We start from the raw sequence: 26165 nt of genomic DNA, 5'->3' as shown, positions 1-26165 counted from the left end.
TTATGAAACTAATTACTAAGTCATATTCACTAAAGGGCAAAGATGAACTTTTTATTACATAAAACCAAGAAATCTGGTGATTCATTGGGAAAAACAACAAAAATCAGGTCCCTATATCAGAACTAAACAGATAAACGCCAAGTGAACAAAAGATAAAGATGCAAATATTGAAACTATATAAATAATAGAAGAAAAAAACGGGTGAATTTTTCTTTATCCAGCGTTCAGTGAAAGGTTTCCTACCTATGACTCAAAATCGAGGCACAATGAAAGAAAGATTAATACACTGACTGCATAAAAAATATTTTCCATAATGTCACACATGAAACAACAACAAAAAACCCACCATAAACAAAATCAGAAGATAGGTGGAAAAAGAAGAGAAAATATTTGCAACATATAATACATCATAGTTAAGGGCTAATATCCCTAATATGTAAAAATTCCAGGGAAAAACCTGTCAGAAAATGTAAAATGGTATGAATAAGCAATTCACAAAAGTAAAATATATAAAAGATTAATCTACATTAAGTATCAGAAGATATTCTGATAATTAACCTAATTAATAAGACAGAAAACTGTACATGAATGATTAAAATAAAATCAAAAAACAATTTATGAGTAAATAAAAAAAGAAAGGTAAATAACAATTACACTGGATATCGCTATTTCCCTATCAAATTGGCAACAACTTTTAAAAAATGACACATACTGAATTTAGGCTCTGAAGAAACAGACACTCAGTTTGCTTGTAGAAATGACAATATTTAACTAAATTACATATCTGGTTACCTTTTGACCCACAAATTCCATTTCTAGTAATATAACCCGAAGACCCAATCCAATAATGTAAAAATAGATATAGAGGCACAAAGCTCATCACTGCAAAATTGTCTGCAGCTGCAACATTCTGAAAACAATCTACATGTTTACATCAGGAGAGTGAGTTGGATAAACTATGTTACATTCATACAATAAAGTACTAACTCTACACAGCTGTAAAAAACAAAACAAAACATGGAAGATCTTTATGAATTGATCATGAATTCCCAGGATATACTGTAACGTGAAAAGAATATTGTATAACAAGAAGAAAAAAGAAATACAGATGTATCTGCTCATTTATGAAAAAATAAAGGATGAATATACCACAAACTAAAAAAATAAATACAACATGGATGAGGGATGAAATCCTAAAATAAAAACAGAAGAAAAAAATGACCTGAACCATATTTCCAGTGAATTATATAACCACACTGAGGTGAGGAAAAGGGAGGGGGAAGTGACCCAAAGAACTTTTAAACACAGCTTTTGAATTATACACTACATTCAGGGTAAATTTTACAAAGGTGTAGGTTAATTCTAAAACTGCTTTAATTTTTCTAGAACTACACAAATAAATATATTGTGGGTAAAGAGAACAGTTTTTCTCTGCTGGAGCAGGGAGTTACAAACATGAAATGGGGTAGTAACAGTTTGAATTTTGTGGTATTGAAATAAGATTGACTGTGTCAGGATAAACTCATGGTGTTTTAAAACATATAAGGTACATAAAAATATATTTTATATATACACATAAAATACATATTAACTATGTGTTATGTATATATATTAGTTATATACACATAAAATATAATATGGTCAATATAGTTTATGTGTATATACATATAATCTGCTGTCTAGCTCTACTTGCTGAGAGAGCCTAAAATAATGACAACTCAATGACATTGTACACACCTAGCTCCCAGATTTTGATTTCAAAATAATTATACACGGATAGAATGTCCTCCAATGTACCTCATAACCCTGAGATTCAAAGACTTTATCAGATGACCATGATTAACTCAAAATCGGGATGGAAGTATAATTTGTTACACTTAAATAACAAATTTGTCACATTACAGTCAATTTTAAATACAAGATGAATTAATAGTCATTAAAATATAAATATTTTACTACATAACCACGTTAGATAGCAAACAAAATTTAAATTACCCTCTTGTCCATTTCGTAAGATGAAGCTTCTGTACTTGGCAAAAGGTGAGTAATCGTGGCTATCAGGATCTACAGTCCAAAAACAAACCAAACAAACAAATAAACAGGACATAAAAAAGTAAAAAGAGGGGAGAAAAAGCACAAAATATGCTTATAAACTAATGGTACACTCTAAAACTTAAATGTTAATGCTAAAATGATATAGAATATATTGCTGCAAGTTTATCCTGAAACATTAACAATGTTATTTCAAGTAATTTCTACTATGTAAACTTTTCACGTACCTCTTATCAATCATTTACAATCCTCAAATATAGAACCAACGTATTTTCCCCCAAGTTGTTTTATTAACACCTTTTTATTTATTTTATTCTTATGTTTTACAGTTGTTCCGATTATTCCCCCTTCGCCCCGTTCTGCCCAGCCCACCCCCCCCCGCCCAGTCAGACCCCACCCTGCTGTCCATGTCTGTGGGTCCTTCATATAAATTCCTTCATCTCTCAAACAGTCCCCGTCTCCATCCTTCTGTCCTACAGCTATCAGTCTGTTCCCCGATTCTGTCTCTGGTTCTATTTTGCTCATTAGTTTATTTTGTTCATTCGGTTCCTCTTACAAGTGAGATCATAGAACCAACATTATGTGCTGTCAACTATAAATGCATTTTGCACAAACTCAACTCATGAATCAAGTGTAAACACACAGATAATATATGTTCTAATAAAAAACTAATATAAACATATATACATATATAGATAAGCACAAAGATTTCTAAAAATCATCTGCAATTCTGTCACTCAAGATCTACCCTGCTCATCATATGAAGTATAGAAGGCATGTACCTCAACATAAAGGTCATAAATGATAAGCCCACAGTTAATATCATATTCAACGGTGAAAAGTTAAAAAGCCTTTCCTTTAAGGTCAGAAATAAGACAATGATGTCCACAATTGCCATTTCTATTCAACAAAGTACTAAAAGTCCTACAGTAGCAACTGGGCAAATAAATAAATAAATTGCACCAAAATCTGAAAGGAAGAAATAAAATGATTTCTGTTTACTGATGACATGATCTTATATATAGGAAACCCTAAACACTGCAGCAAAAACCTGTTACAACTACAAATGAATTCAGCAAAGTTGCAGGATATAAAATCAGTACATGAAAATCAGTTGCATTTCTATATACAAGTAACAAACTATCAGAAAGAGAAATTATGAAAGATATCACCATATTACAATAGCACTGAAATCAATACTTAGGAATAAATTTAATCAAGGAGGTGAAAGACCTTATATCGAAAACTATAAAACACCAAGGAATGAAATGTAAGAGGACACAAATACAGTACCCCCTTATCTACAGGGGTTATATTTCAAGATCTCCAGTGGATACTTAAAACCTCAGAGTGTACCAAAACCTATATGTACTGTTTTTTCCTATATATACATACCTCTGATAAAGTTTAATTTATAAATTAGGCATAGTAAGAGATTAACAACAGTCACCCACCAGTAGATGAGTGAATAAAACAGCTGTGCTACACACAGACAATGGAATACTGCTAGGCCATAAAAAGGAAGGAAATCTTAACCTTTGTGACAGCATGGACGGATAGCTGCAGAGCTTACGCTACGTCAGTCAAAGAAAGACAAATGCCATATGATTTCACTCATATGTGGAATCCAGTGAGCAAAATAAACTAACCAGCAAAACAGAGGCAGGCTCATAGATAGAGAGCAGGCTGACAGCTGTTAGGTGTTGGGGGTGGTTGGGTGCTGGGTTAAGGAGGTAGAGGGATTGAGCAAAGAAGAAAAAAGAGAGAGAAAAATAAATTCAATTAAAAATAATAAAATAGAACAATATACTGTAACAATATACTGTAATAACGGTTATGTGATTGTGGTCTCTCAGCAAACTAGCACATATTCTTTTTCCTTCTTCACAATTTCATGGATAGAAAATTCATTATTACTGTGGATATTAGCAATGTTAGCAACTTTCACCTTTTCATTTAAAGAAAGCACTTTACAGCTTCCCTCCGGTATATCTGAATTGCCAGCATCTTACTACTCTCACACTTTGAGGCCTTTATTAAGTAAAATAAGGTTTACTGAACACAACCACTGGGACACCATGACAGACGATCCGATAGCTGAGGTGGCTATCAGTGGGCAGGTAGTATGCACAGTGTGGATAAGCTGGGCAAAGGGACGATTCGCATCCCAGATGGGATGGAGAAGGACAGTGTGACGTTTTGCAATACTACCCAGAACATCATTCAATTTAAAACTTACTATAAATTGTTTATTTCTGAAAATTTCCATTTATTATTTTTGTACTGCAGTTGACCATAATTAAAACTGCAGAGAGCAAAACTATGGATAAAGGAGGGCTACTGTAACAGGAAAGGTATTATTACATGTTATAGATTAGAAGAGTTAATGTTGTTTAATTGTTCATACTACCCACAGAGATCTACAAATTCAATAAAACCCAAACAAATTTCAATGGCATTTTCCTCAGAAACAGAAAAAACTATTTTAAAATTTGTGTGAACTAAAAATGCCACAAAGAGCCAATACTATCTTGAGACAGAAGAACAAAGTTGGAAGCATCACACTTCCTGATTTGAAGTTACATTATAAAGCTAGAGTAATAAAAATATGACGTATAGGCAATGTATAGGCATCAAACTGAGTGGATCAGAATAGAGAGCCTACACATAAACCCATGCTTACCTGGTCAACTCATCTTTGACAAGGGCACCAAGAACACACATGGTGAAAGCATAGTCTCTTTAATAAATGGTGCTGTGAAAACTAGACAGCCACATACAGAAGAATAAAAGTGCACTCCTATCTTACACCACTCACAAAAATTACTCTAAATAAGTCAAAGATTTAAGTGTAAGGACTGAAACCATAATATTCCTAGAAGAAAACATAGGGAAATGATTCTTGATATTGGTCTTGCCATTGATTTCCTGGGTAAGACACCAAAAGCACAGGTTAATTTCCAAAATATATGAAGAACTTACAGAATTCAACACCAGGAAGATAACCCAGTTAAGAAATAGGCAAATGACTTGAATAGACACTTCTCCAAAGAGGCCATAGAGATGACCAATATACATATGAAAAAAATGTTCAATGTCACTAATCATCAGAAAGATGCAAATTAAAACCACAATGAGATGTCACCTCACACCAGTCAGCTGGCTATCATCAATAAATCAAGAAACAACAAGTGCTGGTGAGTATGTGGAGAAAGGGGAACTCTTGTGCGCTGTTGGTGGGAATGCAGACTGGTGCAGCCACTGTGAAAAACAGTATGGAGTTTTCTCAAAAAATTAAAAATGGAATTGCCTTTTGACCCAGTGATCCCACCTATTGGAATATATCCTTAGAAACTCAGAACACTAATTTGAAAGAACATATGCACCATGCTCACAGCCGTATTATTTACAATAGCCAAAACCTGGAATCAGCCCAAGTGTCCATCAGTAAATGAGTGGATACAAAAGCAGTGGTTGCCCTGGATGGGTGGCTCAGTTGATTGGAGCATCATCCCATACATCAAAAGATTGCAGGTTAGATCCATAAGAGGGCATATGGGAGGCAACTTATTGATGTTTCTCTCTCACATCGATGTTTCATGCGCATGCACACTCCCTCTCTCTCTCAATCAATCAATCAATAACATATCCTCAGGTATGGATTTTTTTGATAAGCTGTGGTACATTTACACAATGGAATACTACTTGGCTGTAAAAAAAAAGGCAATCTTATCTGCTATGACAGTATGTGACCTGGAGATTATTATGCTAAATCAGAGAAATAACCTACTCAGAGAAAGCCAAATAACATATGATCTCACATATATGCAGAATCTAATGAACAAAATGAACTGACAAACAAAACAGAAACACAGGCATGGGTACGTGGAGCAGACTGACAGCTGTCAGGAGGGGCAAGGTTTGGCAGTCTGGATGAAACAAGGTGAAGGGATTAAACACACCAACAGGAAGATGGAAAGAGACTTTGCTTGGGCTGATGGGTGAATGATGCAGCGTGCAGACCATAGTTTATTGAGTCGTACACTTGAAACCTGTATCCCAACAAATTTAATAAAAAATTAAGTGTAGAAGACAGGACTTAAAATGTAAAAACTTCATAATAATTGGCTGAAGAGATAAGAAAAGTAATGAATCAAAATAATGTCCTGATATGGTAACTGGATGGGTAGTATGTTTTTTTAGTCTAAGAGACAGAATGAAGCCAAATACACATTGATAAAGACAATGACAATTAAAAAATTTGCAGATAGCATTTAAAAACAAGAACACAATCTTCTAACATAAAAAACAGGTACTGTCATGAACTTTGCTACTCAAAAATGCACCCTGGGCTGCCATTATCTACCTATGCAAAACTTGAAGAAGACTACTACGTAATTTTATAATTCAAGGTACCCGAATCTAAAAATCTTCAATAAGGTCATTATAAAAAAATAAGAAATTACTTACTTGAATAATTTTCAAGGGAGAATCAGGCTGGTAAATCTGAAGTCTAGGTATATAATGAACCAGCATGTGAAGCATGTTACAAGCTACATGGGCTACTGTTTTATTAGTAAACTGTAATAATAACAAAAGAAAAAAAACATAAAAATTTCTTCTTGAACTATCACGCACCAATGCATTAGCTGCTGAAAAATTTACATTTCATACATGTTTTCTTTAGTCATACTACATTTATAATGTTCATTAAAATATTAGGGAGATATACAGCTACAAAATCAAAATGAAAAAGCACAACACATTCTAAAGACACTATTAACTTTATGTTTCATTTGTAATGTTTGACTGTCCTTATTCAAGTTTTATTCCATTTTCTCTTACCTGCATTGCTGCAGCAGCCTCTACTCTTGTTATTAACTTGTCCCCAGTCCGATCCACCATACACAATACTTCCAAACTAATCTTCTAAAGAACTCCTCCTATGCTGACATTCTCTGTGTTCTTACATAACTCCCCAGTAGCATAAAGTCAAACTTTCCATGCTTATCTCTCAAAGACCAAACCCTACCCACTCTTCAAGCCCTGACCAAATGTCTCCTCTTTCCAAAGTCTTCTCTGGAACCTAAGTCCAAGGGATCTCTCCTTCCGCTGAACTCTAGCTGTAGTTTACACACACCACTCATTTGGTTCTCTCAGCTTTTTTAATGTTGTCACTCTTATTTTAATCTTTTCAGTCATCATATCATTAATTTCCTGAATCTAGTATTTACAATTCTTTGCATTCTGGTAATCCTTATTCTGCCTAACAAAGTGCCTCATGACAGTACACACTCAGAAATATCTGTCAAATCAGTAATATTTGTACTCTGTAATCAGAGTCCTATACAGATAGTATATTGTAAGTCTTAAGACAGAAACAATAGTATATATTTTTTCAGAAACAAACAAAAAATCCATTTATTCATTCAGATTCTCCAAATAATTAAGTTATTTCTGAACAAATCTTATTCTGTTCACAAAGAGGGTATTTGACTTGAATGATAAAGCCAAAAAGTTAAGCAGCTTAAGAATTTAGATCTGCTAATTATCAAATAGTAGGTTACAAAAATACTGATAAAGGAAAAATAAACAACGTTATATATGTTGTTAAATGACTAGCTTCCTTTTTAAGAGTCATCTGGATGTATTCTGGGGACAAAGCCAAATATAAAAAAAGATGAGATAAAATGGGTCATTACGTAGATTACCTAAATCCAAGAGTAGGACCACTCTTAAAGAAAAAGTTAGGATCAAGGAAATAATGTAATAATAAATTAATGAATACATTTACTAAATGTTTTACATCTAAAAGGGCATAAGATATAATTAATACCTGGAGAAAAATAATCAGGATACTATACTATCTTAATATATGCTACTAAGTAGTTGTTTTTCTCTTACCTTTAAGGAAACACAAATTACATTCAGAGCTTCTTTAATTTGAGGATGATGAGACTCGTGGACTAGTTCTTCACAAATCCAAATACCTAAACTGCAAAGTGCTACACATCTGTAACAAATGCAACCAAAGATACAAAAAAAAAGTGTATGAGCCTTTAAATTAAATGAAACTATCCCCACAACCACAACCAGCCAACAACACATAATGAACATGCACTGTTGAACTAAATTGATCTGTACTCTGTAAATTAATGTTACTCTGTACATTAGATCTTCTTAGGAAGAGAAAGTGGAAGGAAAGCACATCACCAAAACTCTAATTTTCAATTAGAGTTTAATACCAAGATCATAGGCAGAGATGATACACAGGATTTTTCTAACAAACTCATATTAATAAACTGGTATTTCCATAAAGCTTCACTAATATGTAACCTGGGTTCAAAAAGGAAAGAGTGTAATTTGATTAACTGATAGCAGCAAGGTGAACTTAAAAACTAGAAGCAGCTAGGATAAGACAAATATTATTTTCATTACCATTTACACTCAACATAGCTCTCTACAAACTCTTAAAAACCAGTTAGGATGACAAAATGTATATGCTTTATTACATTGCCAGTAGTTTTTATTACTGCAGTGTTCACCCCAAAGTAATAAAAGTAGCTCTAAATAAAAACAAATAAACAAACCCAACCAAACAAAAAACTCCACCAGAAAGTCTTCTAAGCAATTCTACTGCTTTATTTCTTCCCGACTATTGTCTACCCATAAATCTTGGGTAATATTTACAGATATAAATAGCCAAGTTTCAGAATTAGCAGTACATAGAGCTATACTCCTAAAATAACATTAAACTCTGAAGTGAAGCAAAGCTCTCCACTGATGCAGCAGACTAAAGGTACAGACTGGGAACACAACTGCTTAACAGTATTTTTTTAAACAAAGGGATAAAATATGTGTGCATGTGTGTGTGTGCACACACATATGTATGTACAGTTTCCTACATTTCTAAAAAGATCTCCAAATAATCTAGATTATTCCCAGTATGGCTCAACTCTGCTCCAGGTGAATTTTGGGAGTACAAGCTTCTAAGACAACACAGACATGAAAAGTACAGGAAACATGCTTATAAAATGGTTATGTTGAATCTATGCAATTTTCCTATAGTTTTCAAAAAATTTAATTTTTATTGTTTTTTTCCCATTACCATATAGTCTCTGCATACCCCACTGCCTCCAGCAATCACCACCCTGTTGTCCATATGCATGAGTCCTTTTTCTTTCCTACACTCTTAGTACAAGCTGTTGTGGTAATGGTTCCGAAATCTACTTCTGGGCAGCTATATCTTATGCTTCGATATTCTTTACCAGAGAGGCAACACAGTTAAAAAGAAAAAGGCAGAAAATCTAGAACCTGGAGCTCCAGGTTCAAATCTGGTTCAGTCATTATTATTTATGGATCTAATAAAGCTCTGAAGGCAAACTGCCAAGGTTTTAATCATGGCTCTGTCATTTCTGGGCGATAGGGCCAATTATTTAAATACTCTGGGTTCCTATAATAAGGAGGATACAAATTGTACCTATCTCCCAGAGTTGCTGCAAAGATTAAATGAGGTAATAAAGTATTTAGAACAGTGTCTGGCACCTAGAAGGGGCTTAATAAATGTTAGCTTTCTAAGCCATCCATTTCTTGCTAGCAAAATTGGAAGAATAATGATGGTTCCATTAATTTCTTAGCACTGTGATGAGGAATAAACAAAACAATATTATAGAAAAGTTGTAGAAATTTAAAAGGTTGTCATATTGTCACAGAAAATACTAGAAAATATTGAAAATTATCCAATTTGAGGGTAGAGCTACCAAAAATGAAAATATAGTATAATGATAGATGATGTCATTTTCTGGAGATGTCTAATATTAAAATAGAATTAATATGAAAAATTTAATCAAGATTCATTTTTAGTTAACTTTGCAATTAAGTGAGAAACATATGGAAATGAATTAAAAAATTGGAGCTACGTCTCATTTAAGCAAACTGCTCATTTTATATTATTTTTACTTGCTGGGAAAAAAAGAGGTTTCAATTAGAGTTAAAATCCAAATGGTCAGAGCAACAATCTGTACTTTTATGAACCCTGGGTCAAAAATGTATTGGAAATGAGGAAGCTTTGCCGAGACGAAGGCCAGAGGAGTAGTAACACAGACTAATGTTGAAGCTAATGTCATACTATTATAATGAGATTGAAGAAATATATAAATGGATGATATTTTAGGGACGAGAAAAAAACATGACATGTTATTGACAACCAGCTGATTTAAATAAATCTCAACCGTTTTTTGGAAAAGTTTAGTAAGACAGAAAATGCCAAGTTTTCGCTTCTTAATAAGACATTTGAAAAAGAAAACATTCTAAAAACTTATTTATATATTTTTAAAACATCCTGATCAAATGTCTATTAATATCAACATATACTACATTCTTAAATATATTACTTTTTACAATAATAATGTTTTATTTTAATTCATTTTTACAAACATTCACTGGGTAACTACAACTACATTTAAAGGTATTGCATAAGAAACAGTGACAAATATAATTTGAATGGAAAGAAAAATGTACTAAATGAAAAGAAGTCATTTTCACCCTGGCTGGTGTAGCTCATTGGATTCAGCAGCGGCCTGTGACTGCAAGGTCTCTGGTTCAATTCCCAGTCAAGGCACATGCCTGGGTTATAGGCCAGGTCCCCAGATGGGGGGCATTCATGAGGCAATGGATTGATGTTTCTACCCTTGTATTTTCCCTCCCTTTCCCTATCTCTAAAAATAAATGTACAAAAATCTTTCAAAAAAACTCTAAAGAAGGGTATTTGGACTTCTGGCCAAGATAGAGGCGTAGGTAGAAACACTTTGCCTCCTTGAACAACCAAAAGGACAACAAATTTAAAAACAAAAAATAAACAGAACATCCAGAAAATCAAACTGTATGGAAGTCTGACAACCAAGGAGTTAAAGAAGAAACATTCACCTAGACCAGTAGGAGGGGCGGAGATGGGCAGCTGGGGTAGGGAGAGGACACACAGCAAGGTGATGGCTGGAGGACAGGGCAGGTGAGGCTGAGGCAGACAAGGAGGGCCCACCTTTCCATGCAGATAAAAAAGGAGAAACAACTGGGGAGTGAAACATACTGCGCAACCCAGGGTTGCAGAACAGGGGGAAAAAAAGCCTCAGAATCTCTGGTGGTAAAAACCTGTGGTAGTTGCAATAGCAAGAGAAATTCTCATCCTCAAGGAGAGTTCACTGGAGAAACCGACAGGGTCCTAGAATGTACACAAACCCACCCACATGGGAATCAGCACCGGAAGAACCCAATTTGCTTGTGGGTAGCTGGGGAAGTGACTGAAAGCCTTTCTCAGCCAAGAGCTGAGCAATCAGCATTTTTCCCTTTGGACATCTACCCCACATACAGCGCCATACCAAGGTTGCCCTGCCCTGGCAAATATCTAAGACTACCCCCCCTTGCAATGTATCAGCTGTGATAAGACAAAAAATATGGCCTAATGAAAAGAACAGATCAAAGCTTCAAAAACAGAACTAAGCAATGATGACCGAGCCAACCTATGAGATGCAGTTTAAAACAGTGGTAATCAGGATGCTCACAGAAATGGTGAGTATGGACAGAAAATAGAAGAAAAAATGAAGGCTATGCAAAGTGAAATAAAGAAAAATATACAAGGAAACAACAGTGAAGAGAAGGAAACTGGAATTCAAATCAACAATTTGGAGCAGTAGGAAGAAATAAACATTCAATCAGAACAGAATGAAGAAACAAGAATTCAAAAAAAATGAGGAGAGGCTTAGGAACCTCCAGAACAACTTTAAACATTCCAACATCCAGATCTTAAGGGGTGCCAGAAGGAGAAGAGGAAGAGCAAGAAATTGAAAACTTATTTGAAAAAATAAGGAGGAGGACTTCCCCAATCTGGCAAAGGAAACAGACTTCCAGGAGTCCCAGAGAGTCCCAAAGAAGTTAGACCCAAGGAGGAACTCACCAAGGTGCATCAGAATTACATTACCCAAGGTTGAAGATAAGGAGAGAATCCTAGAAGCAGCAAGAGAAAAGGAGACAGTTGCCTACAAAGGAGTTCCCATCAGATTGTCAGCTGATTTCTCAAAAGGAACCTTATAGCAAGAAGGGGCTGAAAAGAAGTATTCCAAGTCACGAAAGGCAAGGACCTACATCCACAATTACTCTATCCAGCAAAGCTTTCACTCAGAATGGAAAGGCAGATAAAGTGCTTCCCAGATAAGGTCAAGCTAAAGGAGTTCATCATCACCAAGCCCTTATTGTATGAAATGTTAAAGGGACTTAATCTAAGTAAAAGAAGATCAAAACTATGAACAGTAAAATGACAACAAACTCACAACTATCAACAACTGAACCTAAAAACAAAAACAAACTAAGCAAACAACTAGAACAGGAACAGAATCACAGAAATGGAGATCACATGGAAGGTTATTAGTGGGGAGGGGGAAAGGGAAGATTGGGGGAAAAGGTACAGGGAATAAGAAGCATAAATGGTTGGTACAAAACAGACAGGGGGAGGTTAAGAATAGTATAGGAAATAGAGAAGCCAAAGAACTTACACGTATGACCCAGGGACATGGACTGATTGGGGGGGAATGTGGACGGGTGAGGTGCAGGGTAGAGGGGAATAAAGGGAGGAATATGGGACCACTGTAATAGCATAATCAATAAAATATATATTTAAAAAACTCTAAAGAAAGAAAAAAGAAGTTATTTCCAATACAGAGGGTAAAGATACTGAAAATATGACTAGTATTTTTTTAGCGAGTCATATTTAAATAATGAAAAAAGTATTTAATCATCTAAATAATTTAAATTTATAATTCATAATTGCTTTTGTGTATCTGAAACAATGGGGATGGATAAATAATTCAATCAACTTCTAAAATAAGATTCCTAATAGTTACAACAAGTCTTAAGAATATCTGACCTACCGTGCAGGGCCGGAGGGCTCATCTCTTGCTGAGCTTAATACAGTTTTGATTATAAGTTCCTAAAATAAAGGGGATANAGCATAAATGGTTGGTACAAAACAGACAGGGGGAGGTTAAGAATAGCATAGGAAATAGAGAAGCCAAAGAACTTACACGTATGACCCAGGGACATGGACTGATAGGGGGGGAATGTGGACGGGTGAGGTGCAGGGTAGAGGGGAATAAAGGGAGGAATATGGGACCACTGTAACAGCATAATCAATAAAATATATTTTTAAAAAACTCTAAAGAAAGAAAAAAGAAGTTGTTTCCAATACAGAGGGTAAAGATACTGAAAACATGACTAGTATTCTTTTAGCAAGTCATATTTAAATAATGAAAAAAGTATTTAATCATCTAAATAATTTAAATTTATAATTCATAATTGCTTTTGTGTATCTGAAACAATGGGGATGGATAAATAATTCAATCAACTTCTAAGATTCCTAATAGTTACGACAAGTCTTAAGAATATCTGACCTACCGTGCAGGGCCGGAGGGCTCATCTCTTGCTGAGCTTAATACAGTTTTGATTATAAGTTCCTAAAACAAAGGGGATATAGAAGCAATGAGTAAGAGTTCACTCATTAATTCAACAAATATCAATTGGCTACTATGCCAGGTGATAGGAATACTGTAGTGAAATAAAAGTCTTTGTTCTCACATGCATACTCTTAAATATCACTCATAAAATGAGTTAGAAAAATAAAACAATGGTATGATCCAAATGTCATCCCCTGATCTCCGGCAAATTCACATATTGAAATCCTAGTCCCAGAGGTGCATAGGTCATGAGGGCGGAACCTTTATGAATTCAGATTAATGCTCTTACAAAAGAGACCCACAACAGAGCACGGTGGCTCCTGTCACTTTGTGAGGACACAAGGAGAAGGCCCTGGATGAATCAGGAAGACGACCCTCACCTGAACGCGATTATGCGAAACCCTCAGCCTCAAACTTCTCAGCCTCCAGAAATGTGAGAAATAAATTTTTGTCTTTTTTTAGCTACCCAATCTGTAATATTTTGTTATAGCAGCCCAAAACAACTTTTCACTGATTTTTTACTTTAAACTTTAAAAAAGGCTTATAAGCAATTAGGATCCTATCTGCTTCTAATCAAATACCATTATCTTTATTTTTAAGGTTTAATATCTGTGGTAAGTTCCACCAGCAATTATACAGTCACCGTTTAATTTTGCACCATATTCTGTTCAAGTCTGTTAACACCTTTGGTGCAATGGGAGCCCAAACCCCAATTCCTACAGTAGAACAGATTATTTTGTTTGATTCTGCACATTGGGAAACTGGGAAAGGGTAAGAGGTGATATGCAGGTTTAGTGCCATTCCAACCTTTTAGAAGTCTTGCATTAGCAGCATAGTATTTGATACATAGAATGTTTCAATAAATAGCCAATGAATAAATGAATAAATCCTAAGAGACTGGTATGTGAGTTGGTTCAATAATAAGAAAGTGTTTCAAAGCAGTTAAAAACACACAAAAAGGCTATGCTCCTAATGGACATTCAGCCTTTGTGTCAGAGGAGTATGGCCGGTTAATATTACTTAAAAATTGTGTGGATTTCTAAGAAAGGAAAGAATAGAGACTTTATTGAATATACATTATGATTATACTGTCATCTAAATACTAAAAATTAGTATTTAAAAATCAGAATTGGTTTCTTACCTTAACATCTGTAAACTGAGACACAGCAATATCAGGAATATTGGGATGGAGAGCAGGCAATTCACAATATAAGTTAGGAAAGCAAACCAAAGATCCCAGAAGAACTTGTGCTTCCACTCTTGGTGCCTATACATCCAGATTTAAGATGTGTTTATGTTATTAAATTACTCCCCAAATTACTTTATCACCCAACCATATTACACAGAGAATAAGACAAAATTCAAAAAGAACGGAAAACACAAAAAGATTCAGGTTTCACCTACATTTTCCATAAACGATTTATTTTTATTTATTCTCAATAAATGCAACAAATAGCAAAACTTTTCTTAAGAGCAACTAACAAGCAGAAATTAGCCACAGTTAATGAAACTAAAAATATGTAAATATAAAAAGACAGTTTAGCTAACAACATAAAATTACCCTAATTTTGAGGAAAAGTATATACTTTTGCCTAAAAGGAAAAGTATATTTTATTTTTCCTCAAAGGAAAAATAAAATTAAATAAAATTATTTAAAATAAAGTAAAATTGCTTTTGTTTTAAAGGCAATTCATACATTTTAACACATTGTTCTTTAAAATTTTTAAATTAAATTTATTGGGGTGACATTGGTTAATAAATAGTAACATTGTTCAAATGAGCATATGATTCAATTCATTAGATTATATTTGTGACTATCTAAGAAGTAGTAAAATAACTAAGGATGAAAATGTTAATTATATTTTCAAGAAATTATTCCAAATGGTTTTTATATTATGCACATTAGGAAAAGCATTGCCTGTACTACTTACTAAAAGCAAACTTAGAATTTATGCCCAGACCGCAGATGGATTTTTTCCTTAGCTGTATTAAGCAATTCCTAAAGTTATAGCACTGAATATTTCTTTTTCTTCTGACTTCTTAACGTGCCTACCAAATACCGACATCAACCCACTATTATAGTGTTATATTTACTAAAATAACTACAAATTGATTTGTATACTTAATAATACCTAACAAAAATGCTAAAACAATCCATTAGAAACATAATACTTCTATTCACATAAATCAAGAACCTATGTTCACCAGGATTTCCTTATGTTAATAAGTGCTATAATGGAGGCAATGGTCAAGCTAAAGGAGTTCATCATCTCCAAGCCCTTACTGTATGAAATTATTGTACTTTATAATTATTGTACTTTATAATTATTGTACTTTATAACTTTCCAACAAATGACTCATTTCTGTATTTCAAAAATTCTAGATTTATAGATACAAGGCAGCAGCAGAAATGGGCAGGGTAAGCGGTGGTCACCATTCTAATTCAAAGTAAGTTACCCTATAAAAATGAAACTGATCAAAAAAATCATTATTTAATGAAAGAGATTACATAAGGGTTTTTCTTGAAAGGTGGATAAGGTAACCAGAAATGTTCAGGTATATAGCTATAATGGGGGCAGACCTGCAATGTGATTGTAATTCAGAAAAGCAAAAACTAATTAATTATTTTATAATATGCCTGGCAGGGGATGGGACGGTGGTACTAACAAAAGGATGATATGTATGGGATCTAAACAGGAAATCCAAGGAGCAAGATGTATACTGTGTACCTGAAACATCATCCAGAAGAAGACTGTCCTTATCCTTATAGTGGAAATGTGGGTATCAGATTTGATTCCTGCAAACAACCTGATGAATTTAGTTTCCTATGACGTCTTCCTCAACAGGTATGCCTCATATGAACTAGGATAACTATTTTCTAAAATTTCCCAAGGATGTTACGTAAGTAATCTATAGATGTGCAGGAGGGAAGTGTAGTCACATAAAATAGATGCCTAGGGACATGAGGGCTTAATTCTCTTGTGGAACCTTGAGAAAGGATGCAGGAAATATGCTAACTAGTCATCTGGAAGAACTGGCCCATTGAACAGTAATAGTTTTCATAGTAAACTGATAAAAAATGGCAATGGTTTATGGATTGGTCTCTGCTAAACTGTAGAAACGGTTTGCCTATATCCAAGAGATTGGTAATCTGTGTACACTGATACTATGATAATATATTGCCTTGTTACTTATTTACCATCTTTAGTTTGTCTTCCATTTAATGTACTACTAGATTAATACAGTTATTTAATATGCTCAAAGCACAGATTCAACCACCTCTCTCTCTACTTTAAAAGTTTAACTGTTCATTTAATATAAAAATTATAATCTGAATCACAACATTCAAAACCTCCCAGGATACAGCAGTCTAAAGTAGTGCTTCTTAATCTTTAATGCCCACTAGCCATTTGGGCTATAGTTAAAATGTGTATTCTATTTCAGTACATCTGGGATGGCATCTGAGATCCTGCATCTCTAACAAGTGCCCAGATCACGACAAATATTGCTGATGTGCAGACCACGTTTTGGGTAGCTGAGATCTAAAATATCTTTCTGCTTTTTTTTTTTGTCTTCTACTCTCTAGTTAACTAGCTTCTAAACAATTATTTGTTGTTCCTTGAACATAACCTACTCATGCCTCTTTCCATCGGCCTGGAATACCATCCCTCATCTCCACCCTCACATATAAAAATACTACTAATTTTTCAAGGACATATTCAAATATCTTTGCATGAAAAGTCCCCAATATCCCAAACCAAATGAGATCTCTCTTTTGTCTGAATTACTATCTAATTTTATTTTATTTAACAGATTCTCATATTGTACGATGTGTCATATAATGTCCCAACAATGTTACAAATATTAATTACTTTAATCCTTATAAAATAACTCCATGAGGAAGGTTATCTCCATTTTATAGTTGAAGAAACTGAGACAGAGGAATTGAATTATGTAGTAACTTGCACAAGGCCTCACAGCTAATAAGTGGCAGAGTTGGGATCTGAACCTAGGCAGACTAAGTCCAGACTCCATGCTTTTAACCACTATGCTAACTAAGCTCGTCCTATTGGTATGTATTTGTTATCCATATTCTATTGTTAATATACTTTCATATCTTCCCAGCAGCAGTCTATACGTTGCTTGAACCCAGTTTTACCTCATTTATTCTATATCCTTCTGTATTCCACTCATGGAACACTATGTACCCAAGGGGACACAAAACTTTAATAACAGTAAAAGGGCTTAGCACCATGTTTAACATATACTGTGCTGAATAAATACTAACACATTCAAATAATAAATACCTACAAGTGTGATGCTGGGCTAAGCCCTGGAGATGCAAGATGGGTAAGACATGATCGATCACTGTTCTCAGGGAACTGGAGAAATGGGATTAATAACTAGCTCTACATACAAGTTCTTCTTTTATTTGATTTCCTCTAGGTGATTGTATATAGTTTCATGGCTTTCAATACAATCTGTAAAGTAATGCTTCCTAGCTTTACATTTTCAGTGCTAATACCTCACTTGACCCCCTGAGTAATACATATAATGGCCCTCCTGACATCTCTTCATGGATGTCTAATAGCCCACTACGCCCCAGAACTCCTCCTCATTCACTCTTGGTCTTTTGCAGTTTATAACTTTTGCAAGTTATAAAGTGCTAGTCAAGTATTACTGACTTTTCTCTCCCCAGCACTCTTAGAATTTTCTAGTAGGCTTTCAGTTAATTTTGTTTCTTATTTATACTTTGATACAGAGTGATCTTTCTAAAATGTAAATTTGATCATGCTACTCCTTTGTTAAAATCTCCCAATCGTTATCCATTCACTCTTTCCTTAGGATGAAATCTAATCTCTTCAGCACTATAAATACAGTCATTGCTTTTCTCCTTAGTTCACCTCTGCCTCTTGAAATGAACATGTTCCAACTATACTGTTACCTGGCACCATCTCAAAGCTCCACAGGGAAAAAAGGCAGAAAACTGTACTTGAACAGCAAATAAAATAAAATTTAAAGAAAAGCTCCACAGCTGCATGAACAATCCTCACACACTGTTTGGGTTTAGAGTGTATTCCTAGAGCATATTTCTGGGTTACCCCACCTCTGTTTCTTTTTTTTCCCTTACAGCTCATTTCCCTTTCTTTCCTTTCTTCTCTCCTTCTGTTTCCTTAGATTTCCTCAACTAAAACTTCTGTTTTGGTAAGCAAATTTAGTTCATTTTTATAGCTCCTGGATCAATTCATCAATTAATTTCAGTACTTTCTTATACTTCAAAATTTCTCATTTATTTTTTCTTAATGTGGGAGCAGCAATCAATTCCAATCAAACTGTGAAACCTCCCGAACATCAGATTGCTATATTTTTTGTTAAGAATAGCTTTGCCTTTGTTGCTTTGTTAGTTGCGTCCTGGTTAATTGAGACTGTTATATTATGAAGAACAGGAAATAAAAACTTACATTGAGAAAAGCTGAAGAAGCCACTCTGCCAGCTGCTACAATAAAATCCATAATAAGCATTGTGGCACCAGGCAAACCAAGTGAAAAAAATTGAGGTGAACAGTGCTTGATGATTGTATTGACAATATCCTTAGGAATAAGGAAAGAAGTGGGGAAAAAAATATCACAAATGTAATCTTGAGTATCAGCTAATCAATATCCTTAAAAACAGATATCACATGAAACAGTAAAACAGGTAATTACTAAACATTGGCTGACTAATTACAAACACGAATTTTAATTTCTCCAAATAATCCATGTTTAGTATTGTATTGTCAGAGCAAACGTAAAACACATTTGTTTAACTGACGCCAATACAGTACTTTTTTTCCACAAGAGAAGTGAGGAGGCTCTTTACTTCAGCTAAAGCCAAACTGCAGAGCGGCTGCTCCTGCTGTTCATCGCTCCCACCTGACAAATCTGATCTCGGAAGTTACATGACCTATTACACGGCACTTGAAGAGATCCTCTTTTTCAGATAAAGTAAATTCCTTTGATGATGGATAGCTAGCATCAGAAATCTAGGTGTAGACATTTTTGAGGGACTATTCTTAACCTGGTTATTCATCTACTTGCTTTTGAAATTTACCATGAGAATGCAGTCTGTTAGAATGTATTACTCAATCGGATTTATCTTAAACAAAAGCTCTCTTTTTCTAGTAATTAAGAGTGCCAATTTATCTGAGACATTTATAAGGTAGAACACTGTACTTATTTCTAATTAATGTAAAAAGTTTTTCATTTTTCAGAAAGTGATATAATTATCTTTTAATATAAATTTAATTCTCTTTAAAAATGAACTGAAAGTGAAATTTAATCACATTTGACAAAACTGTTTACATTATGTTGACTTGAAACCTCCCACAATTTTTATTTTATGGCCAGGATCAAGACCCCTGAAGTAGTGTTCTAGAGTCATGATTACGACTGTATACTGTAATGACTGTGATTGATACAAATGCCAAGTCATTATAATTGTCGTTATGCTCATACAATTTATGGTAGTAAGAAAATGTGATGTGTTGACTCTTGGAGTGGAAAAACACTGCTAACCGCTGCCTGACTAGATGAGCAAATCCATAAACCTCAAAGTGCCAGTTATCAAGTAACAACCACAAAATGCCTAAAATGATGTCAATGTAAACAAATGATGCTTTAATCTCTTCAAAAAGTGAACTAGTTGATATAACATTAGAGGACCGGTGCATTTAATAATCAAGTCAGTCCCTTAACTACAATAGCTTCTTTTTTCACCTACATTGTTTTTGAAAATGAGGTTATAAAATGGAAGGTGTAAATAAATCACTACCTCAGGAAAAAAATTTAATTCTAAACCTAAAATATCAATAGTTAAACAGAATGGAGAATCAAAGGTAAACATATAAAGCAACTTGTAGGACATGTATATGTTTACCTGATCAATGTGAAGTAATCCACAATGCATTATATTATAGAAATGTGTCAGAAAATCTCTATTTGGAGAGACATCTTGTCTTCTTTTCATTGTATTGCAAATAAGCTTATAAGCATGTAATTTACCTTGCTTATATTTATCAGTCAACATGGTTGCCTACAATTAGAGAAGATAATAGTTTTAATACTCAAAACCAAATACTATTTGTTAAATACTTAAACATTTGAATATATCAAGCAATACATTTATTTTCATTTATTTCTATGCTGTCCCAATTTCTTTACTGAACTACCTAAACTATTACCAGTAAAATGATAGTGTACGCCCTGGTTGGTGTGGCTCAGAGGATTGAGTGCCAGCCTGTGAACCAAAGGGTCACCAGTTTAATTCCCAGTCAGGGCACATTTACGGGTTGCAAGCAAGGTTCTCAGTAGGGGCTGCATGAGTGCAACCACACGCTGATGTTTCTCTGCCTCTCTTCCTCCTTCCCTTCCCCTCTGTCTAAAAAGAAATAAAATCTTTTAAAAAATGTAAAAAAAATGATACAGTGTAGGTATGAATAACCAGTTTCACTTAGGAAAATGCAAACATTATCAAATGACATTTGAAAGAATCACATCTTTAAAAGTACATACATATTGTGACACAGTTAGATGCAGAGTTAGTATTTCATTAAATATAATGAAATACATGATTTTCTATAAAAATGATGTATCCTGTATAATAATTTCACTACACCTATTCCCTGCACTGTATTAACCCCAAATGACTAAAAACTAAGTGCCTTCTAGAAGAAAGACTATACAAGAGCTCTAATGTCTGTCAAATGTTTAAGATTGGCCATGTACTTGTATGCTAAATGAACTGTTTACCTTAATATTTTATATATTAAGCTTACCTTGAAAAGCCAAGGTGTAAGAATTCTTAGTGGAGGAATCAGTATTGGTGGAGAAGGGGAGGTCAGGTTATCAGTTGAAATGCCAAGGTTATCTCTTATCTGTAATTTTCAAATAAAATGCAACACACCTATTAAAAGTGTTCTCTTCCAATCTGTTTTACTTTAAACTCAAGATTAAGCCCCGTATCTACCACTAACTACATATTTAATCACAGTTAAGTGAGTTTATCATGGTAGCACCAATTTATAGTAAGGGAGGGGGGGGGTGTTGTGACTATGTTATTTAAGGCTTCTACTTCTTAATACCTTATTTTACTTTCCTTCTCCCCTAATATCTTTTCTTTCGCACCTTAGCTAAATTCTGCCAAAGTTCACAGAGGTAATCAAACACTTGGGCATGTATTTCAGGATCCATAATGGCATTGACATCTCCCAAAATGCCGAGCATTCTTCGCCACATTACAGTAGCAACATCAGCATGCCATCCTGTGAGAGTGCCCCCTGCCATCACACTACAGCATTCAGATGGAAATTCACTGATTTCTATTAAAAAAAAATACACAAGTGTCAGTAATTTTTCTGGAGAATTAATCACAAAAGCACAATAGAGTTGAATTAGCAATCTTAAATATCTACAAAAGTGAATAAAAGAAATGACAATATGCATTACTGTTATTTTTTCCTGATAAGGTGAAAACATTATCAGTTCATAATTCCATACTATGGCAATAATTACTTACTCGATAGTGTTTCTATCTAGATTTGCTTAAGGATAAAATGATAAAATACCAGAATGAGAAGTTTATGTTTCATATAAAGACTGTACTTACAACTACATACTCTATCTAATAACTACTTCAGGTTACATCATCAAATTAATACAAAATCTCAAGTTGAAGGTAGAATCTTACAGAAGTCTTTATGTATCTGTTTCTTTGTAGTCAAAATTTGCAAAAAAATGTATTTCACAATTTTGCAACTAGTGAAAGAGAGCTAATTTTCACAACTAACACTAAGAGAGCTATCAAATGACAAGGAAAAATACACATTTAAATAAAAACTTAAAATAATCTAAAATGTTCATAATTATGGTTTTGGTTATTAATATTAGCAAAATGATGTGTAAGAAATGCAGGTAACATTGGATCCTAGTGTCGTCTCTCTCACTGATTATGTGATGTACAAGTTACTAAAAAACTTCCCAATGCTACGCCTTTTTATTCTGTAAAACAGATGGTTTAGCTGGATATTACCATAGGTCTTCTCCAGCTTAAAAAAATCTACTATTATTAATTTTTAAAAATTTTGTCGAATACATTAGGGTGACATTGGTTAATAAAATTATATAGGGTTCAGGTGTGCAATTCTATAATATGTAAAAATCTATTATTCTATTCAATGTATATAGTGGAGAAGGCAAAATCATCAGAGAATCAGCAAAAGTTTTTCTGTTAGATAAATTCTCAATGTACTGATAATTTATGTTTGTTATTATCTGTACATCCTTTACTCTTAATGATTCTTTGCTTGTAAAGTGTATAATAATTGAATGTATTATTAAAAAGCCACTGAAGTCTTTCACAGTAATAAAAAAATAGGCTTCTGGTCTAAACCCACTAAAATAAAACAAAAGAAAGCCTGCAGTTTTAACCATCACTGTTAAGATCTCCTCTCTCTACAGACCCTTCATAACACAGTGATAAATCAACTGCTTTGTCTCTAATTTATCCTTCTCCAAGTAAAGCTGACAAAATTTTAAATGATTAAAAAGCAAGCAATAATGTGTGATTCTTTAAATCCCAGATTGGGCTGGTGGTGGTGTGAGGTAGCTCTAAATGATATTATTGGGAATTTGATTATGAACTAAAATTACAGTGATGTATCAATATTAAATACCTTGAACGTGGACATTATATTGCAGTCAGGCAGGTAATAAATGTATACTTAATCTTAGGACATTCTTGTTGAAGTGTTTAGCTGTGAAGAGTCTGCTATTTATAATTCACTCTTAAATGACTTACCAAACCCCCCAAATTTAAAAAAGGTATGGCAGATTTTTTTAATGGGGGTGCCCGTGTATGCAGATACTAAAGGATAAAGAGGCAAAATGTTAACTGGTGAATTTACCTAAGGGATTTATGGGTATTCATTTTACTAGCCTTGCAGCTTTTCTAGAAGTTCGATTTTCCCCCTCCAAATGTCAGGAAGAAAACAGAAAACAAACAAAAAATTGCAAGCCAAAGGAGGAAAGAAAAAGTCAGAAACCCATGACCAGATAACTAAGGCTATGTAATTCCAATGTAATAGCACATTAATGGGTACCTTTAAAAAAATGGTCATATGGCTTTAAATTTTTTCCTTTGGTGAAAGAGCAAATCCACTGCATTACCAATGAAACTCACATTTTGTGTTATTTATTGTAAATATCTCATTGACTGTATTCTTGACGAAAGTAATTTGCAAAATGACTTTTTATCGTGATGCTTATTACATCATGTAGGGCTTAGCAAAAATAATTTGCTTTTCAATTTGTAGTTTTTAAGGTTTCCTAGTCACTTTTTAACATTTACTTAAAAATAAAACTAAAGAGCTTCCTAAACAAGAAAAAACTTAAGAAGTTCATCATCACCAAATCATTATCATATAAAATGTTAAAGGGACTTATTAAAGATGAAAACTAGCAACAATAAAATGGTAATAAATCGCTATCTATCAACAACTGAATCTAAAAAACAAACTAAGTAATAAATACGATCAGAAACAGAATTATGGATATGAAGAGCATTTTGACAGTTGTCAGATAGAGAGGGGATCTGGGGGGGATGGGTGAAGAGGTGAGGGGATTAAGAAGAACAAACAGGAAGTTACAGAAGTCATGGGGATATAAAGTACAGCATAGAAAATGGAGTAGCCAAAGAACTTACATGCATGACCATGGACATGAACAAAGATGTGGAGATTGCCTTAGGGAATAGGAGGTACTGGGTAGAGGGGTGCAAAGGGGGGGAAAACTGGGACAACTATAATAGCATAATCAAAAAAGTGTAATTGAAAATAAAATAAAATACTTCATTTGTGTGGCCCACTTTATAATTAAATTTAGTTGATACACTTGTAGAATCAAAATAAAAACAACAGATTTAATCAATTGTTTCACTGGAAGCGTGATTAGCAAATGATAATTCTACTACTTTCTCCTGTGAACCAGCAGGATCTCCAAACACAACATTAAGAACAATGATGCTAAATTATGTATGCCCTGCTTTTGGAAATGAATAGCAGTGTATCGATGGTAATATAGGGTCTGGCACAAGCAACGCCCTCTTTTATTACAAAATCCTAAGCATGTAATTCTTTAACATAATAATATCACACTCAAGCACACCATATGACATTTTAGATAAAATGTTCAAATTAAAACTATAAATTACCATACCCATATTATTACCCTACCAACCACATTCAAAGCAGGCATTCCTTCTGCCAGACCCTGTATAACACAAAATTAATGTAATCACTAATGCTAGAACTATAATCAACTATGGTAAAATAACAAATACCAAAAATCAGAGTATAAGTATCTTTCTTTAAGAGCAAGGAAAAAAACTATAGTAACTATTTCCAAAAGACTTAGAAAAGTCCAATAACAAAATACTAATAATAAATATATATATAATACATAATCAAATTTAAGATGCCTTATTTTAAGATCTCTTGACACTAATGCCCTGAAAGGAGAAATGGCAAATATCTAATTTCCAAATATTGCCTAGGTCATCTGGAGTCTGAAGAACAGAGTGGTGAAGCTTCTCATCAAGCTGTAGATCTTTCTGTTCCATCTGATCTATATTCAGTGTGGAAGGAGAAGGTGTTTGTGACCTGGATCCCAAAGCTGAGTGAACTGGAGAAGCACTTTCAGAACCTATAGATATAAATTTCACAAAATTAGTATAAAGAGGATAGTCAATACCCTCTATCAAAGGCATAATGTTTAAAGCCCCAACAGAACAGAAATTAAAAAATCAAAAGCTAAAAAAGGTTATATATTAGCCAAAGAGGTAAAATCATTATATCATATAAGACTTCGTATGTAGGGATCTCATGTCATGTCTACCATAAAACTAGTAGGAATTAGAATCAGACATACCAGTTAATGGGAACCATCAGTGAAAGCAAGAATCTCTACTCCCATTCCCGGTACAGCTACAGAAACTCTGGTACCCACTGCTATTCTATTTCATTTACTTCAATCTTGGGGCCATGAACTCTACAAGCCACCATCATTGCCAGCCTAATTACAATGGTCCCTGGTGGTCCCTGAGTCTTTAGTCTCCCTCTCACCCCTATTGCTTCTTCCCAATCCATTCTCCATAAGACAGAAAAAAAGATCTAACAATCTAATCTAATCATGTCACTCCCTCATTTAAAATCCTTCTATGGCTCCTTAGTGGACTCAGCATAAGCCCAAACTTTTTAGTGTGTTTTCCTGTCTTTCTGCAACTTTCTTACTGCTCTACTACCCTTCCAGTACAGTGATTTTCAACCTTTTTCATCTCATGGCACACATGAATTAATTATTAAAATCCTGCGGCACACCCCAAAATGTATTTTTTGCTGATCTGACAAAAAATAGGTATAAATTTGATTCATTTACACCATATGGCTATTGTTGTGTGGCTGTCTTTTTGGGGGGGGGCAATCTAAGGGCAAAAAGGTCATTGCCCGTGCCCAAATGGTCAGGCACTTCATGCTTAAAAATCTCACGGCACGCCATTTGAAAATCACCAATATAACCCATT

At 34.1% G+C, this 26165-nt stretch overlaps 1 protein-coding gene across 13 annotated transcripts in view; it reads right to left on the bottom strand.

Annotated features, from left to right (window-relative positions):
* Positions 1 to 26165, bottom strand: part of RALGAPA1 (Ral GTPase activating protein catalytic subunit alpha 1) — a 265494-nt gene that overhangs the window by 116945 nt on the left and 122384 nt on the right. For all 13 annotated transcript variants that reach the window (XM_037056449.1, XM_037056448.1, XM_037056442.1 and 10 more), the window contains 10 exons: positions 25136 to 25288; positions 21716 to 21909; positions 21367 to 21465; positions 20469 to 20624; positions 19016 to 19144; positions 14695 to 14820; positions 13495 to 13553; positions 7957 to 8065; positions 6523 to 6633; positions 1996 to 2064 (listed from right to left, as the gene is read on the bottom strand). In XM_037056449.1, coding sequence (XP_036912344.1) covers positions 1996 to 2064; positions 6523 to 6633; positions 7957 to 8065; positions 13495 to 13553; positions 14695 to 14820; positions 19016 to 19144; positions 20469 to 20624; positions 21367 to 21465; positions 21716 to 21909; positions 25136 to 25288 — 1205 coding nt within the window. The remainder of the gene's footprint in view (positions 1 to 1995; positions 2065 to 6522; positions 6634 to 7956; positions 8066 to 13494; positions 13554 to 14694; positions 14821 to 19015; positions 19145 to 20468; positions 20625 to 21366; positions 21466 to 21715; positions 21910 to 25135; positions 25289 to 26165) is intronic.

This window comes from Sturnira hondurensis, unplaced genomic scaffold (genome assembly GCF_014824575.4).
Source record: "Sturnira hondurensis isolate 20B ecotype Veracruz unplaced genomic scaffold, ASM1482457v3 Scaffold0008948, whole genome shotgun sequence".
NCBI classification, from domain to species: Eukaryota; Metazoa; Chordata; class Mammalia; order Chiroptera; family Phyllostomidae; genus Sturnira; species Sturnira hondurensis.
Note: the sequence above shows the minus strand (reverse complement) of the source record. Positions and strands in the feature narration are given on the sequence as shown.